This window comes from Apium graveolens, chromosome 6 (genome assembly GCF_009905375.1).
Source record: "Apium graveolens cultivar Ventura chromosome 6, ASM990537v1, whole genome shotgun sequence".
Classification (NCBI taxonomy): domain Eukaryota; kingdom Viridiplantae; phylum Streptophyta; class Magnoliopsida; order Apiales; family Apiaceae; genus Apium; species Apium graveolens.
This window is the reverse complement of record NC_133652.1, coordinates 33,956,253-33,974,171: the sequence shown is the minus strand read 5'-3', so window position 1 is coordinate 33,974,171 and position 17,919 is coordinate 33,956,253. Positions and strand designations below refer to the sequence as shown.

The window sequence follows — 17,919 nt, the reverse complement described above, 5'->3', positions numbered from 1 at the left end:
AAGAAAGAAAAAAAAGAAAGGCGGATGAATTTATCCAATCTCAAAAAGGAGCTCTTAATAAGTTTGTTATTAGGGAGTCTGAAAATGTTAATAATGATGTTGATGTTCCTGAAATTTTAGCAAATGATTTAGGTTGTGATTAATTCAAATCAAGAGAATCATGATGATAATGAAAAAAAAAAGATGGCAATGATATTAGCCTGGTGATATTGTTGTTAAAGTAAATCAAGAGGAAAATGTTGATAGATGTGTTGATATTTATGATCCAAGAATTTGGGATGGTCTTGACGTTAAGTCAAGAGATTTATTAATATTAAATTGTCATAAAAGATATCTTTCTATAGTTAAAGGCGCTTGAGATAAATTATCAAGGTGTTCCTCTTCTAATTATTATACACGGTATTTGTCAAATGGGGAAAAATATGATAGACCATGGCTAATGTACTTAAAAGACCTTGATAGAATATATTTTTTTTTGCAAGTTATGTTAGGTCACACAACACTATAGAAGGGGGTTGAATATAGTGTTTATACAATCAAATCGATTTAGAACACAAAGTAGTAGTTTATTCAATCGTAATAAACTCTGTTACAGTAGGTTAAACTACTCTCTCAGTGATGAACAATATCACTAAGAGCTTCTAGGGTTACAAAGAATAATATTCTCGTGAATGATAACACATATAGTGTAAACCCTAAGCTGTGTTTATATAGTACACGGTTACAAGATATCTTCTAATTGATATGAAATATATCTCTTCCTAAAATATATCAATCAGATATTATCTTTTGTAGTCCTTTAGTTGTCCAACTCCTAAATCATATCTTCCTTTGTTTAATCCAGATTCTCTCCTAAAAATCAGCCGCACTTTACTTCTGAATCATATCCTTCAGTAAGTTCTGATATCACAAGTTGTGATATCTTAAGTTCTGATATCTTCTTGTCTTTAGTAAATCCCGATTTCCAGTAAGTCCTGATATCAAGTTCTGAAACTAAACAAATCAGATTAGACATGACATCACAAATATATCTAACAATCTCCCCCAACTTGTAAATTATGAAAAATATACAAATTAATAGATTTGATGATGTCAAAAACATTTAAGTACAAATGTAATGAGAGTTTATTTAGACAACTAAATACAACTTATAGTCCTTGCAACTTTTATTAATCTTACTGAATCAATCTGAATCCAAAATGATTCTTTTGCATTTCTCAGAACTTGAGATAATGTAGCCTTGACTTGCTTCAATTCTTCATCTTGACTTCCAATCTGGCAGATGGCAGTCCTAAGTGCTGAAATGTGATTTCTTTACAATCCATCACCAAGTCTAATTACCCTTGGATGAGAGGAGTCTTCATTCTAGCATAGACATTTCTCTTTCAGAATAACTTCCATCTTAGCAGAATTCTTCTTCATTGAAATTTCTCTTCCATCATCTTCAACTATCTTTGGAATAAATTCTGCAACCCTTGATCCAGAGATTCTGGCTTTATCCCTTATGGTCTTCATGATGAAATTTGACCATCTTCTGGTAACCTCAGACTTTATCTCCAAAAGATAATGAAAGAATTGAAGTTCTTTAAGAGATTTGTTCAGCACATCTGATTCTGACATTCTGTATGTTCTTCCATCTTTAAGAAATAGATACAGCTTTTCCTTGACTTTACTCTTATCATAAGTATCAGGTACCACTTAAACAAATATAACCTTGTCAAGGTGTTTCTGTGTAACTTCCTCAAGTGGTCTGTCAATTAATAAAAATGGATCTTTGATAGTTACTTCAACTCCCGTTTTTATCTTGGCTTTACTTGATCCTAACCCAGATCCGTCTATTGCTTCTCTGGCAGTCAATCCAACAGTCATGAAATTAGATAGCAGTGGACTTTTCTTAGGATCTGATGGTTTAACATTTTTCCATAGGAGTTTCTTCTTATCAGCAACTGCCATCTTGTTCAAATCAACTTGAACTCTGTCAGAGGTTGATCTCTTGATGACTTGTTCAGGATTTACAGATTCTTCTGTAGCTTGCTGTTCTGAAATTTCTTCACCCTGAACAACTTGAGCTATGTCAGAGGTTGTCTTAGATTCTTCTGTCATCTTTCTTCTTTTCAGAGTTTCAACAGTTTCATCTTCAGCAGATGTATCATCAAAGACTTGAACCATCTTGCACACAGGATCCATCAGAATTTGAGGAATCTTCATTTTCTGTTTCTTGACTGTCTCCCCAACTTTTCCTTTTCCCTTGTCTTTGGGATCAGTAGTAGTTTGAGATCTAGTCCTTGATGTAGGAATCTTTGTGGCATATCTTTCTTTTATCACTATACCTTTCTCCTTAGGTCTGGGAGGCTTCTTTGTATTAGAAGCTTTAGATTTAGGATTTGTCTTCTCAGCAGCAAATCTAGCTTCTTCCTCCTTTAGAGTCTCTAAATCCATTCCAGGATTATGCTTGAGAAACAATCTTTAAGCAATTTCTTCATCAAGAATCTGAATCTTGGGATCCTTATTGTAGACAGTAGTCTCCCTTCCCTTAAGCTTCAGAGTTTGTAAAAACTTCTGAGAATCTTGACTTCCAGACTAAATCAGAACATCAGAATTTGTCATCAGAATTTGATTATCAGAACTTGCTATCAGAGTTTGAGCATTAACAGCTTCAGAAATTGAATTCTTCTGTGTAGAAGATTTGCTAGAATCAGAAATTAGTTTTTGTGAAGAAATTTTGCTGCTTTGCTTGCCTTGACCTTGACCTTTGCCCTTGCTAGGGTTTTCCTGATCAACTTCATAATCATCCTTTTTCTTCAGTGTTTGGCTTGATGAGCATTTGGACTTAACTACCTTCTCCCCCTTTTTGGCATCATCTGACAGGAGTAGAGAAAGAAGGAGTTCCACTGAAGATTGGATTTCATTGAGTTGTATTTGTTGAGAGGCTTGATTTTGTAAGACCTCATCCAGTTGAGCCTGCTGCTTGGTTTGAACTTGCTCAATAGCTTCCACTATTTCATGAATTGGTCTGATAAACCTATTCTTGTTTAGCTTGAGCATCAGGTCTAGCTTATCAGCATTTTCTTGAAGTTTATCAACCTTTTCATGAATCTTGGAGTGTAGACCTTGAAGATTTTTAGTAATGAGAGCAGTAACTTTAAGTTGTTGCTTGAAATCAGAACTTTTTAGCAACTCATCAGCTTTTGAAATATGTTCAGACAGAACATGTGAGCTAGGAATGAAGTCAGGTTCATTCCACTTCTTTTTCCATTCAACTCCTCTAAAATTTTCCTCCCATGGAATCTTCTTTAACAAACTTAAGTAGTGCCTCATTTCCAAGAATTAGAGCACTGACTGGAGCACTTGCTGGAGCATTGTCTCCAGAACTTGATAAAATCTCATCATCTTCTGATAACACCAGAGTGTGTGTAACTGAAGGAGATTCTGGAACAACTTCATCTGTTTCAGGTTCCAAATCCAGAATTGGAGTAGTAGGAATTTCAGCATTTATTATTGGAGAAACAGGTGGAGTTGAAACATTTGCTAGTGGTGCTTCCCGATACAAGATAGATGGAATATGCAACCTGTGAAAGTCAATTTCAGGACTTAACCCTGAATCTTCAACCGTAACTGTTTCTTTAAAGGGAGAGATAGGAGGTGTGATCACCGTGTCATGAACAATATCTTTAGGTGATGGAAGGGCTTCAATTACAATAGGTTCTGATGAGATCAGAGATTCCTGATCCCCTTCCTCAGCATCTTCATATTGAGACTGTGTAATTTTCACACCTGCTCTAGTCTTCCTTGATCTTTTAGATGGTGGAGTGATATGATCTGTATCAGAATTTGAAGACCTTTTCCTTTTCAAAATCCCAGAACCCTCAACTTCATTCTCCTTCTGAAGAGTTGATTCTTCAGCTGCTACTGTCACAGGTTCTGATGCAGGAACCTGGACTTGTTCATCCTCATCAGATTCATCTCTCAGAATCATCCTTCTTCTTCTCCGTGGTAGAGATTTAGGCACAGAGATAGTCCTTTTGGTTTTGGGCCTAGAGGATGTGTCAGATTTTACAACTGGCACCTTTTGAGAAGTACCAGAGGTTGGTTTGGTTTTGGATTTGAGAGGTGAGGTTCTGATAGTAGGTGCTGATGGTTGTGGTTGAGAGGATTGTGCTGGTTGATAGTAGGTTCTGATAGTAGGTTGTGGTTGAGTATTGGAATAACATCAAAGTTGGAGCATTTGTTGGCAAAGGCTTTGGTAATACAGTCGAAAAAGAAGCTCCATTCCATCCTGATGTAGGGTCTCTTCAGTTGTCCCAGCTTGGATAAAGATTTCTCATAGCCAAGATTTGCCATCATGTTTTGAAGTACTGACTCTCCAACTTGTGAACTGTAAGTACAGTTTTCTGGAAAATGCAATGCTTGTCGAACAGTTGACAAGGTGACCAAGTGCTCATCTTCCCCTGTTGTAAAAATAATGCTTGGGGACCCATTTTCACCACCATCATCATAGACTCCAGACCTCCAAAACTCCAGAATTTGCTTGCCTGAGAGAGTCTGTGGTTGGGTCAGAGCATACTCAATTTCACTTCGAGCAAGAAAATCTTGAATGAAGTGAAGTTCTGAAGGAGCCTCGTCCTTGTTGAGAATAGCCATGTAGTTGTTGGGAACAAACTTGGCTCAATCATAGATAAGGTCCTTTGGTGCCATTTCTGTGAGAAACTAAGTGAAAAGTTGTGTGTTTGTAAGGTGTTTGATAAAATGCATGTAAGAAAGTCCGTCAGAAAATAGAGAGAAAAAGATAGAGAGAGAGTAAAAGAAATAAGAGATAAGATAAGAGAGAAGTTAAAAGATTTAATAATCTTTTATCTCTAATATTTATAATCTTTCCACTCAACGGCTCTTTTTGGAAGTAAAACCAATATTTTACACCTAACAGCATGTAAATAGTCAAAACATTATTAGTTGGCACGGTAAACGTGCAGTAATTATTGCTCACATGCGGTTACCAAAACAAACACGCAACCCATTAACCAAATAATTATCATTATTTTTATCTTCACTTAATTACTTTCCTGTGAAATATAACCTTTACAGTAAATACTAAAAATAAGTCAAGTAATTAAAATGTGACACGTAAGCATCAGAGTTTGCATCATAACTTGACTCTTATTAGAATTTAACGGTCATCAGAACATGGCTTCTGTACTAAAAAAGTGAATGACTGTTTCTGTGATTCTTCACACAAATACTGACTGGTATCTTCAGAGTTTAATCATCAGAACATAATCAGAACTTGTCCTCAGAATTTATGCAAATAATACTTAACTGTTTATCTGAAACAACTTAATCACCACAGTAATTTTCATCATTCATTTGGAGTGATAGTGTGTGTATGTGCAAATGATCATATAAGGATTAAAGTCTGATAAACTTCAGTATATCTTAGAAATAAGGCATAACTAAGAAAAATGCTTAAAATCTGTCTTGAATTGTGAATTCTACTGTAGAATAAAGTTATGCAAGAATCCACCTCAATTGTTTGTGCTTATTTTATGCATCTTTTGAAATTCTTTAGACAGTGGGTTCTCAGTGTAAATGAGTTACAACTGCCATCAGAATTTATGTTGTTATCAGAATATTTCTCCAGTAATCAAAGAATGTGAAAAGTCACTAAAAAATCAATTTGCTTTTCTAATGCATATAACTTAATACCAGCAATGTACTTGGATCTTCACTCTCACATATTTACTCTAGATCTCAAAGGAGTACCTGATTTCAATTTTTCTTATCTTTTATTTTCTTCAGATAAGTGAGGCTTATCAAGCATGTAGTTCATCCTTAAGATTTACTGACATCAGAATTTGACAGATAAGAAGCAATAATATAGTTTGTGACTTAGTAATAAGATACACAAAGTAAATTTGACTACGACTAAAATCAGAATTTGCTTGTGTTATTGATTTCCACATAAATAACTAATTCAAACATGGGATACATAGTTTGTTAAAGACTACTAAGTCAGCATCTAACAAGATAATCCTCATTGGATTGAATAGTCACAGAATATTCAAAACACTTTCAGAGTTTATAGAATCACATCAGATAACAAGCAGTGTTTAATATGTAACAATTTAAGCACATGTTACATTGAGATAAGAAAATCTGTAAACACTGATCATAAAGTCTGATGTATGAGAACAAAAACTAAACAGATTTTGAGGAAAAACCTGAAACCATTCCAAGTTCATTTACCAGTCTTGTAAAAGTAGCTTCACATAGTGGTTTTGTGAAGATATCTGCTAGTTGTTGATCTGTTGGAACAAAATGCAATTCCAATGTACCTTCCATCACATTTTCCCTTATGAAATGGTACCTAATGCTGATGTACTTTGTCATTGAGTGTAAACTGGATTTCTTGTCATAGAAATAGCACTTTGATTATCACAGTAAATAGGTATTTTAGAAAATTCTAACCTATTATCCAGTAGCTGATTCTTCATCCAAAGAATCTGTGCACAACAGCTTCCTGCAACAATATATTCTGCTTCTGCAGTTGATGTGGAAATTGATTTCTGTTTCTTGCTAAACCAAGAAACCAATCTGCCTCCAAGAAATTGGCAGCTTCCACTAGTGCTTTTCCTGTCTATTTGGCATCATGCAAAATCTGCATCTGAGTAACCTATTAGCTTAAAATCTGATTCCCTAGGATACCATAATCCTAGATCAGTTGTACCCTTGAGGTACTTGAAAATTCTTTTCACAGCTATTAGATGAGGTTCTCTTGGATCAGCCTCTATAGTTAGTAATATCTACTGATGCTCCAGTATCTTTATCTAACTTGGTGGCAGTGGCCATGGGAGTTGATACAGTAGAACTGTCTTGCATTCCAAACTTCTTGAGTAAATTTCTGATGTACTTGAATTGATTTATGAAAGTACCTTCTTCAGTTTGCTTGACTTGAAGTCCCAGAAAATAGCTAAGTTATCCCATCATACTCATTTGATATCTTGACTGCATTAATTTGGAAAATCTTTTACAAAGTTTTGTATCTGTAGAGCCAAAGATGATATCATCAACATATATTTGTACCAAAAGTAAGTCCTTTCCATGGTTGAGGTCGAATAAAGTCTTGTCAATTGTGCCACTGTGAAATCCACTTTCTAGAAGGAATTGAGTCAGAGTCTCATACCATGCTCTAGGAGCTTGTTTAAGCCCATAAAGTGCTTTGTCAAGCCTGTAGACATGATTTGGAAATTTTGCATCTACAAAGCCTGGAGGTTGTTCAACATATACCTCTTCCTCTAATTCTCCATTGAGAAAAGCACTTTTCACATCCATTTGAAAGACTTTGAACTTCTTGTGAGCAGCATAAGCTGCAAAGATTCTTATGGCTTCCAATCTAGCAACTGGAGCAAATGTTTCATCATAGTCAATACCCTCCTGTTGAGAGTAACCTTTAGCAACCAGCCTTACTTTATTTCTTGTAATTATGCCATCACTGTCAGTTTTATTTATGAATACCCATTTTGTACCAATAATGGATCTGTCCTTTGGTCTTGGCACTAGGGTCCAGACATTATTTCTTTCAAATTCATTTAACTCTTCCTGCATTGCTTGCACCCAATCAGCATCTTGAAGAGCTTCTTCCACTTTCTTTGGTTCAGTCTGAGATATAAAGGAATGATAGAGACATTCATTTGATGTTGATGTTCTAGTTCTGACACCTGCTTCAGGATCTCCAATTATTAAGTCAGGTGTATGTGATTTAGTCCACTTCCTTGCAGATGGAAGTTGATCTCTAGAACTGGATCCTCCCCCATGATCCAAGCTGTCTCCGTCAGCATTTTCTGATGCTCCCCCTGAAGTTATGCTCTCTGAGATTCCAGAATTTGAGTTGGATCCTTCAGGAATTGAAGAATCAGAGTTTCCAGAATTCTCAGAATTTGGCTAATCAGCACTTGATGAATCAGAACTTGAAGAGCCAGTGACTGGTTCTGATGTTTCTTGAGAGTCTTGAGATGTGGTATGTTCATCAGCTTGCTCCCCCTGAATAGGTGCATTTTCCTTTGGAGTAGTTACCACAGTTTCAATGACATCAGAATTTAACCCGTCAGAACTTACAGGATCAGGATTTAGGTCATCAGAATTTACAGAATCAGGATTTAGGTCATCAGAATTTACGGAATCAGAATTTATATCTTCATTTTCAAATCTCAGCTGATCATGATCATTGAAATCTTCAAGTCCAGTAATCTTTTTATCATCAAAAGATACATTTATAGATTCCATGACAACCCTTGTTCTTAAATTGTAGTCTCTGAAGGCTTTTGTGGAAAGTGGATATCCAACAAAAATTCCTTCATCAGCTTTTAGATCAAATTTTGACAGTTGTTCAGGATGAGTCTTAAGAACAAACACTTGCATCCAAATACATGAAAGTATTTCATATTTGGCTTCTTTTTCTTCACCATCTCATATGGTGTTTTTCCACGCTTGTTTATGAGTGTAGCATTATGTGTAAAACAAGCAGTCTGCACAGCTTCAGCCCAAAAATAGGTTGGTAGCTTTGCTTCATCAAGCATAGTTCGTTCAGCTTCAATAAGAGTCATGTTCTTTCTTTCGACAACTCCATTATGTTGTGGAGTTCCAGGTGCAGAAAATTCCTGCTTTATTTCATGCTCTTTGCAGAAATCTTCCATGATTGAATTCTTGAACTCAGTGACATTATCACTTCTTATTATTTTAACAGAATCTTTAACTAACTTATCCAGCTGTCTGACATGATCAGTTAGAGTAGATGCAGTTTCATTCTTCTTGTGCAAGAAATACACCCAAGTGTATCTTGTGAACTCATCCACTATAACCATACCATATTTCTTCTTTACAATAGATATGACATTGACTGGACCAAATAGATCAACATGCAGTAAGTGATAAGGCTCAAGAATTGAGGATTCAGTTTTGCTCTTGAATGAAGATTTTCTTTGTTTTGCCTTTTGACATGAGTCACAAAGACCATCAGGAGCAAATACTGATTTTGGCAGTCCTCTCACAAGATCTTTCTTTACTAGCTCATTTATGTTGTTGAAATTTAAATGAGAGAGTCTCTTGTGCCAATTCCAGCTTTCTTCAATTGATGCTCTGCTTAACAGACAGATTACAGAACCATCAGAATTTGTTGAAAGTCCGGCTTCATATATGTTACCATGTCTGTAACCTTTCAGAACCATTTTGCATGTAGAATTACTTATAACTTCACAGTATTCTTCAAAGAAATCCACATGATAACCTCTGTCACATATTTGACTCACACTTAGCAGATTGTGTTTAAGTCCTGAGACAAGAGCTACTGATTCAATTATGACATTCTCCAGATTGATATTGCCATATCCCAGAGTCTTTCCCATGTTTCCATCTCCATAAGAAATTCCTGGGCCAGCTTTCTCCACAAATCCTGATAGCAGGGCTTTATTTCCAGTCATATGTCCTGAACATCCACTGTCCAGAACCAGGATGTTTTTCCTGTTGCCCTGCAATCACAAAGACCACTATTGATTAGTTTTAAGAACCCATACTTGCTTGGATACTTTGGCCTTTTAAGTTTGTTAGCATATGCAGCGGATTTAGTTTCAGAGTTTATGCTAACATGCTTTTTATCAGACTTTATATCAGACTTTGCATCAGAATTTACACTAGAAGGAATTACACTAACTTTCCTTAAAAAAGGTTTTATTTGATAATAATCATAGTACAAACTATGATATTCCTTACAAGTATAAATAGAATGCCATAAACTACCACAATGAAAACAAGGATTTTGTGGTTTAAACCTAACAGACTGACTCTTAACTCCTAATCTAGGAGGTAAAGAGTTTATATCTTTATTTTTCCTGCAAAAAGAAGCAAGATGGTTAGAGTTTCCACAATTATAGCATTTGTTTCTAGGAGCATTAGGAACAGGCATATAATTATTGCTTTTATTCACACCTTCCTTTCCATTCCTATTTTTCCTAGCTTCCTTTACCTTGTTCACTTTTCTAATCTCTTTCAGCTTATACTTAAGCAGCTTCTTTATCATTAAGTCAATGTTTACTACAGCTGGTTTATCCTGTTTTAATTTGTCACAAGTTGACTTTTCTTTGACTTCTGTTTTAGAGTCTTTCATCTTTTCAAATTTTGACTTGTCTGAATTTGACACAAACTTGACAGGATTAACTTTAGGCTTTTCAGCTTCCTTGGTAAAGTTTGGTTTAGATGACACAGTTTCATTTTCTTCTTTATCATCTAGGTAACCTAGTCCTTCTTTCTAATTTCCACTTTCTAAGATTTTCTGAGTTGTTTTTCCAGAGTTAGTCCAAATTTTGATTATCTCCTTTTCCTTTTCTAGTTCAGATTTAAGAGATTTATTCAGTTTTAACAGTTCATCTTTAACATACAAATCCTCATCTCTTTCTTTCTGAGTTTGATGAAATATAAATAACTCTTTTTCTAAGTAGTCATTTCTGTTTCTAAGAGCAAGACTTTCAGATTTTAATCTTTTATTTTCTAAAATATGATCTCTAAAACTAATGAACATGATTTTAAGATATAATCTTAGCTCAGAAATATCATCAGTATGAAAAGCAAGAGTTGTACCTTCAATTCAGCAGTTCCAGAACTACTATCAGCATTTGCCATCAAAACATAGTTTACCTCTTCTTCAGAATCTGAAGTGTCTGCCCAATTTTTCTTCTTTGTGATAAGTGCCTGACATTTATCACCTTTTCCTTTCTTGCAGTCAGGAGAGATGTGGCCTCTTTCACCATAATTGTAGCATTTGACATTTGAGTTGTCTCCTCTGTCAGACTTTCCTCCTTTGCCTTCAGTCTTTCTGAACCCTTTCTTTTCAGAACTTCCACATTTCCTGGAAAACTTCTTACCCTTTCTGAATTTCTTGTAGGCTATCTTTGTGATACCCTTCACCATAAGAGCACACAGTTGCATCATCTCTGCATCAACATCCACTTCAGATAAATTTTCAGATTCTGAATCATCATTAACAGAATATGATGACTCTGAATCAGACTGTATAATGAGAGCCTTTCCTTTGCCCCTCTTTGAGATAACCACTTTAGGAGATTCCTCCTCAGATTTAAGTGCAACTGTCTTTGACTTTCTTCCATGCCTTTTGCTCCTTTGATCCATCTTAAGTTCATGAGTCTTGAGCATACCATAAATTTCATCAAGAGTAGTTTCAGCAAGGTCATAGTTGTCTCTTATGATAGTAGACTTCAAATCCCAAATTTCAGGAAGAGCTAAAAGGAATTTTAGATTTGAATCTTCAAGATCATATTCCTTGTCCACCAGTGACAGATCATTCAAGAGTTTGGAAAATCTGTCATATAAATCAGTTAATGACTCATCAAATTTTGAGTCAAAGTGCTCATACTCCTGTGTGAGTATTATCTTCCTGTTCTTTTTTATGGCTTCAGTTCCCTGACATCTTGTCTCCAAAGCATCCGATATTTCCTTTGCAGTCTTGCATCCAATTACCCTGTTTGACATGATATTATCAATTGCACTATGAAGTAAATGACTTACCCTTGCATCCTTGGAAATATATGAGATGTCTTCAGGTGTGTAATCACCTTTCTCATTTGGTATGGTCTTTACTGGTTAATCAGCAACTGCAACAGAAAGCTTGATAGGCTTATATGGTCCATCATTAATTCTATCAAGGTATTCTGGATCTGTGGCTTCCAGAAACATAGCCATCTTTACCTTCCATATAGGATACTCAGATGCTCTCAGTATGGGAACCCTAATACTTTCATATCGACTGTGGGTTTGATTGTTTTGAGTATCTTGAGTTTTGGTGGGCTTAGGTGGAGTTTGTGTTTCGTCAGACATGATTGTAAAATGGATTTTGTATATCAACAGAGATGCTCTGATACCACTTGTTAGGTCACACAACACTATTGAAGGGGGTTGAATATAGTGTTTATACAATCAAATCGATTTAGAACACAAAATATTAGTTTATTCAATCGGAATAAACTCTGTTACAGTAGGTTAAACTACTATCTCAGTGATGAACAATATCACTAAGAGCTTCTAGGGTTACAAAGAAAATATTCTCGTGAATGATAACACATATAGTGTAAACCCTAAGTTGTGTTTATATAGTACACAGTTACAAGATATCTTCTAATTGATATGAAATATATCTCTTCCTAAAATATATCAATCGAATATTATCTTTTGTAGTCCTTTAGCTGTCCAACTCCTAAAGCATATCTTCCTTTGTTTAATCCAGATTCTCTCCTAGAAATCAGTCGCACTTTACTTCTGAAGCATATCCTTCCTTAAGTTCTGATATCACAAGTTCTGATATCTTAAGTTCTGATATCTTCCTGTCTTCAGTAAATCCTGATTTCCAGTAAGTCCTAATATTAAGTTCTGAAACTAAACAAATCAGATTAGACATGACATCACAAATATATCTAACAAGTTATTTTGAAAAAACTTCACAAAAAGATAATAGATTAATAAATGAGGGATTCAATGATTGGATACATGCTCCTGTCAGGCTTAAAGAACATGAAAATAGTGGTGAACATGTTAATAATATGTGTGCTTGGATTGATTTACGTGACAGACTAGAGATAAGCAAAACAATTGATAAAGATGTTCAAGAATAGATTAAAAAGGAAAAACAACATTGGAAGGAGTTACTAAATAGAATAATCCATGTTGTGGAATACCTAGCTACAAATACATTAGCTTTTCGTGGAACAAATGACCGGCTTTTTGATGAGAATAATGAAAACTTTCTAGGATTAATAGAGATGATTGCTAAATGGGATCCTATTATGAAAGAACATTTGCGTCGTATTGAACATAGTGAAATTCATTATCATTATCTTAATAATAAAATTCAAAATGATTTGATTGTCACTTTGACTAATGAAAATAAAAAATATTATGATTAGGAAAATCAAAGAAGCAAAATATGTTTCTTTGATACTTGATTGTACTCCTGATGCAAGTCATCAGGAACAAATGTCTCTCATATTAAGATGTGTGAATGTATCTAGTAATCCCATTCAAGTAGAAGAATATTTTGTAGAATTTTTGAAAGTAGATGACACATCAGGTCTTGAACTTTTTAGTGTACTAGAGAATGCACTGGTTACTCTTGATCTTGACATTGATAATATTATATGCCAGGGATATGATAATGGATCTAATATGAAGGGTAAACATCAAGGTGTTCAAAAAAGATTACTTGATATAAACCCTAGGGCATTTTATACTCCATGTGGTTGTCATAAGATAAATCCAACACTCTATGATATTGCAAATCCTTGTGTAAAAGCAAAAGATTTTTTTGGTATTATACAAGGTATTTATTACTTGTTCTCAAACTCAACGAAGAGATGGAAAATTTTAAAAGAGCATGTTAAAATTAGTGTTAAACCACTCTCTTCCACCAGATGGGAAAGTCATGTGAAAGTTGTGAAAGCAATTAGATTTCGACCTATAAAAATAAGAGAAGCTTTACTGGAATTAGCTGAAACAGATGGTGATAATGATGTTAGGTGTAGGGCTAATACTTTAGCTTGTTTTCATACTGGAAATTTTGAATTTTTGGTAGGTTTAATTATATGGTATGAGATTTTGCATGTAGTAAATTTAATTAGTAAACATTTACAATCTAGTGATATGCTTATTGATGTTGCTATTGATGAGATACAAGGATTGATTAATTTTTTTTAAATAATACAGGGAGACTGGATTTATGGATGCCATGAAAATTGCTAAGGATATTGGTATAGAAATGAAAATTGATCCAATTATTTAGGTTAAACGTGTAATTCGTAGAAAGAAATATTTTGATGAAACAATTTCTCCAGAAAATTCTCAATCTCCAGAACAATCTGTAAGAGTTAATTATTTTCTTTATTTGGTATACCAAACAATTGGGTCATTGGAAAAAAGGTTTGAGCAATTCAGTACCTATGAAAATAATTTTGGATTTCTTTTTTCTTACCAAAAGTTGAATTCCATTAATGAGAATAATTTAAAATTAGCATGCAACAATCTTGAAATTATTTTAAAGCATAAGGATGCCTCTGATGTTGATTGTGAAGAATTGTTCTGGTAGTTAAAAATATTAAGAACCATTTTACCAAAGGAGACAACACATGTCTTAGAGATATTGAATTATTTAAAAAGATTTGATTATTTTCCAAATAATTTTATTGTTTATAGGATATTATTGACTATACCGGTCACAGTTGCATATGCTGAAAGGAGTTTCTCCAAGTTAAAATTGTTAAAATCATACATAAGGTCATCTAGGTCGTATGAGAGATTGAATGGATTAGCACTTTTATCCATTGAAAATAGTTTACTAGAAAATGTTGATTATAAAAATATTATTAGTGTAGTGAGTTTGCTTCAAAGAATGATAGAAGAACAATTTTCAAAGTAACTAATGTCATTTATGTACTTGTTTCTTTTTTAACAATTTTCAGTTATTTTTTTTAATACGTAAAATAATTATTTTATGCACCAATATTATTTTTACACTTTTTAGTCGATTTTTATTATTGCAAGAACTTTTATATATATTTTTATTTTTTTATAAAAATATTTTAAAATTATGAGGGCACATTCTTCAAAATTTGTACAGGGTCTGTCATCATCCATCATCTGCCGGTTTCCATCTCCCCATGAATGTCTCAATGCACACCTCTTCTGTATCTGCGTATAATTATGTGTAATGGGGATTATACGAACTTTAATATTCCATCTATTTTCTTTTATATAACGTTTGACTTTTATACACACACTTCTAATTGTTTTGATCACGTAGTTAAAATAATAATTTTTAAAATTTTCTTTTTGTGAATAAAAATATATAACTAAAATTTTAATTCAGAAATAGAAATATTTAAAAATTATTATTTTAACTATGTAGTCAATGAACTTAGAAACGTAATATTTGCTCATATTCAGCTTTTGTTACTATGCTGAACGTGGTACGGGTTCAAACAAGGAATTATGTATCATCCGCAATTGCCTGAATCTCGAGACGTGCCTTGTATGTGTATTGCTTTTGTTTACTGTTACCTCCGTCCCATCGAATGCTGTAGGTTTACTATTTGTGCGTCATATCAAAAAAAAGGTTTACTATTTGTACGTATTTCGAGACTTCTATAAAATATAATTTTATAATATTTTTTTAAAATATTTTTTTTGAATAAAAGTTTAAAAATAAATTTTTTATTAAAAAAAATTAAAAATAATAATACAATTATGTTTTAAAAAAGTATTGAAAAATATGTCGAAAAGTAACGTATAGAATTTTATGGGACAGACGGAGTAATGTTTACTCAAATGTACTTAGATCCCTCGAAGAGAATAAATCATGACCAGTGCATTCCATTGAGGTTATTCTATTCATTCACCTTTTGTAGCATGACATACAATCATTCTAAAATATTGATTTTCATTGCTTTAAAAGTGCAAAAAAAATAATGAAAAAGGCTCAGTTAGGTTCAATGTAGGACGATGTGGGGTGAAAGATAAGTTTAGCCTACTTTTATATAAAATTAATAAAAAATACCGATTTCTGAAAAGTTGGTTAATTTTAGCTGATAAAATATTTAACTATATTTATTTTATATAATAGATACCAACGTTTAATGGAGTATCTCATATCTATACTATCTATTTATACTATAATAATTGGAATGCGGTATAATTTGGTTCAACGGTTATTCCCTAATTTTTGTTATTAAAGAAAATAAATAAATAGTGTTATATATCCGCTAAACTACTAAATTGTTAAACCACTAGATATATTTTACTTATCTTACTAAACTACGACCACAATATATTCTATTATTAAAAAATAATAAATAATGTTATATATTCGCTAAACTACTAAATTGTTAAACCAGTATACTTATTCTACTAAAGTTATACGATTATTTTCATTATAAATTTATAATTAACATATATTTACAAAATTATTTTAAAAATTAGAATATGACAGGATAAATAATTTTTTTAAATATTAATAGGAACCCGTGCGATGCACGGGATTTAACTAGTATGAAATAATACCCAATTACTATACAATATATTTCTAACTAATAGCAGAGTATTCAATTGGCTATAATCAATGTTCTAAAAATCGGTCTAGGCGGCGCCTAGACGCTAGGCGGTGGTAAAACGTTCTGACTCGGATCTAGGCGGTAATTTAGGCGTTTTTCAAAAAATCGGGTCAAAATCGGGATTAGGCGGGCTAGACGGTCAAAAATCGGTACTAGGCGGTATAGGCGGAAAATAATTAATAAAATATTTTTTTACGTTTTTATAATTTTAAATCATTAATTTCATAATTTCACACAATATCATGTCAATTTATAATATAAAGTATTGGTAAGAAATAACAGGTAATCTAATATATTTATATTCTCACTTAAAATATAAAAATAACATATTATAATTAATTTAAAAGTGTTAATTAAAATATAATTTATATTGTAAACTCAATAATTAGTACATAACGCATGTCAAATGTATAGATTTTTTTTAATACCATTCTAATTTATTTCTTAAAACAAATATTTGACATGTTGATCATTATATAATTATAAAAATTAAAAATAATATTTATATTCTTCCGATTAATGCTTCGATTAATCGGTCCGATTAATCTCCGACTTGCCGATTAATCTCTCGAAGGTACCCTCACCGCCATGACACGCTTAGCAATTTCTGGAACACGGGCTATAATTAGTTATATTTTTAGAATGATTATTTGTGTCATTTTTTTCTTAAAATCTGTTATGGTTGTCATTTTTCTCGATAATATGCGTGTATCCTCAATACTTTTAAGAGGCGGCGATGACAAAGGTTGTGGTCGTGCTTGTACAATTTCAGTGTACTTGATAGAATTGAACTTGGTAGTTGACATATTAATATATTATAGTATTTTTTAAAAAAGCAATATTATTTTTAATGGTTATTATTATTATTATTGTTATTATTATTATTATTAAGGGTTTAAAGTTGGTCCCATGTTAGCTTTCATTTGTTGTTCCTAAATGGGTTACAAAGTATGAGATCTTATCTTATACTCCCTCCGTGGTCCAATTAGGATATATATTTGATTTCGACACGAAAATTAAAAAAAATATTATTAAAAAATGTAAAAAAAATGGATAAAGTGATGAGATCAGTTAATATTTAATGTATAAAATAAATATAGTAAAAGAAAGTTGTTGATATAAGAGCAACTCCAATAACTTAATTATTTGGAATCTTAAACTACAATATAAGTAATAAAGAAAAAAAAACTATTACAACAATATCCTAGTGATTTCTTAAATCACTGAAATCCACTTAGATCTTGTTCCAATTCCTTATTTTTAGCTAACATCTCTCTTTTTTCTAACTTTTATTTTATAATATATATTTGAATGAAGTACTTTCTCTTTCTTCACTTTTTGTAATAGTGGTACTTTTTAATGATAAATATTATATAGGAAATGAATATAAGGAATGTTGTTGTAGATGAGAATAAATATTGATATTTTAAGTTAATTCAATATTTTATGTTAAATTTAGGAAATGAATTAAAAAGTTGCTGGAAATGTTCTAAGTGGGTGTAGTTAATTTTTATATAATTAAATATTTATTATATTTAAAAAGCTTTAAAATATATAAAATTGAATAACACATCTCAATGTATATAGAAATCAGAGTAATTCTCAAGCCACTCTACTTCAGTGTCCACGAAGTGTTACGTTATCTGTAGACCAATTAGAAGTTGAGTGACGCAGCTTAAGCTTTTCCTCGTCACGTTTCCCAAGACCGAAACAAACAATCAAAGCCAATAAGCCACTGTGCTTTAGTTTTTTTTACCGGTAAATT

At 32.8% G+C, this 17,919-nt stretch overlaps 1 protein-coding gene across 1 annotated transcript; it reads left to right on the top strand.

Annotated features, from left to right (window-relative positions):
• The first annotated feature begins 13,029 nt into the window (after positions 1–13,029).
• LOC141664878 (uncharacterized) lies at positions 13,030–13,831 on the top strand. The gene is made up of 2 exons (XM_074470835.1): positions 13,030–13,637; positions 13,756–13,831. Exons 1-2 carry the CDS (start codon positions 13,030–13,032, stop codon positions 13,829–13,831), a joined length of 684 nt encoding a protein of 227 aa, XP_074326936.1.
• The last annotated feature ends 4,088 nt before the right edge of the window (positions 13,832–17,919 follow it).

What these genes read in the sequence shown, in the direction of transcription:
- LOC141664878 (XM_074470835.1), top strand. Translation starts at nt 13,030, where the DNA reads ATGTCTCTCATATTAAGATGTGTGAATGTATCTAGTAATCCCATTCAA. An exon ending in TTGGTAGGTTTAATTATATG is followed by an intron (nt 13,638 to 13,755) that starts GTATGAGATTTT and finishes TAAATAATACAG; the next exon opens with GGAGACTGGATTTATGGATG.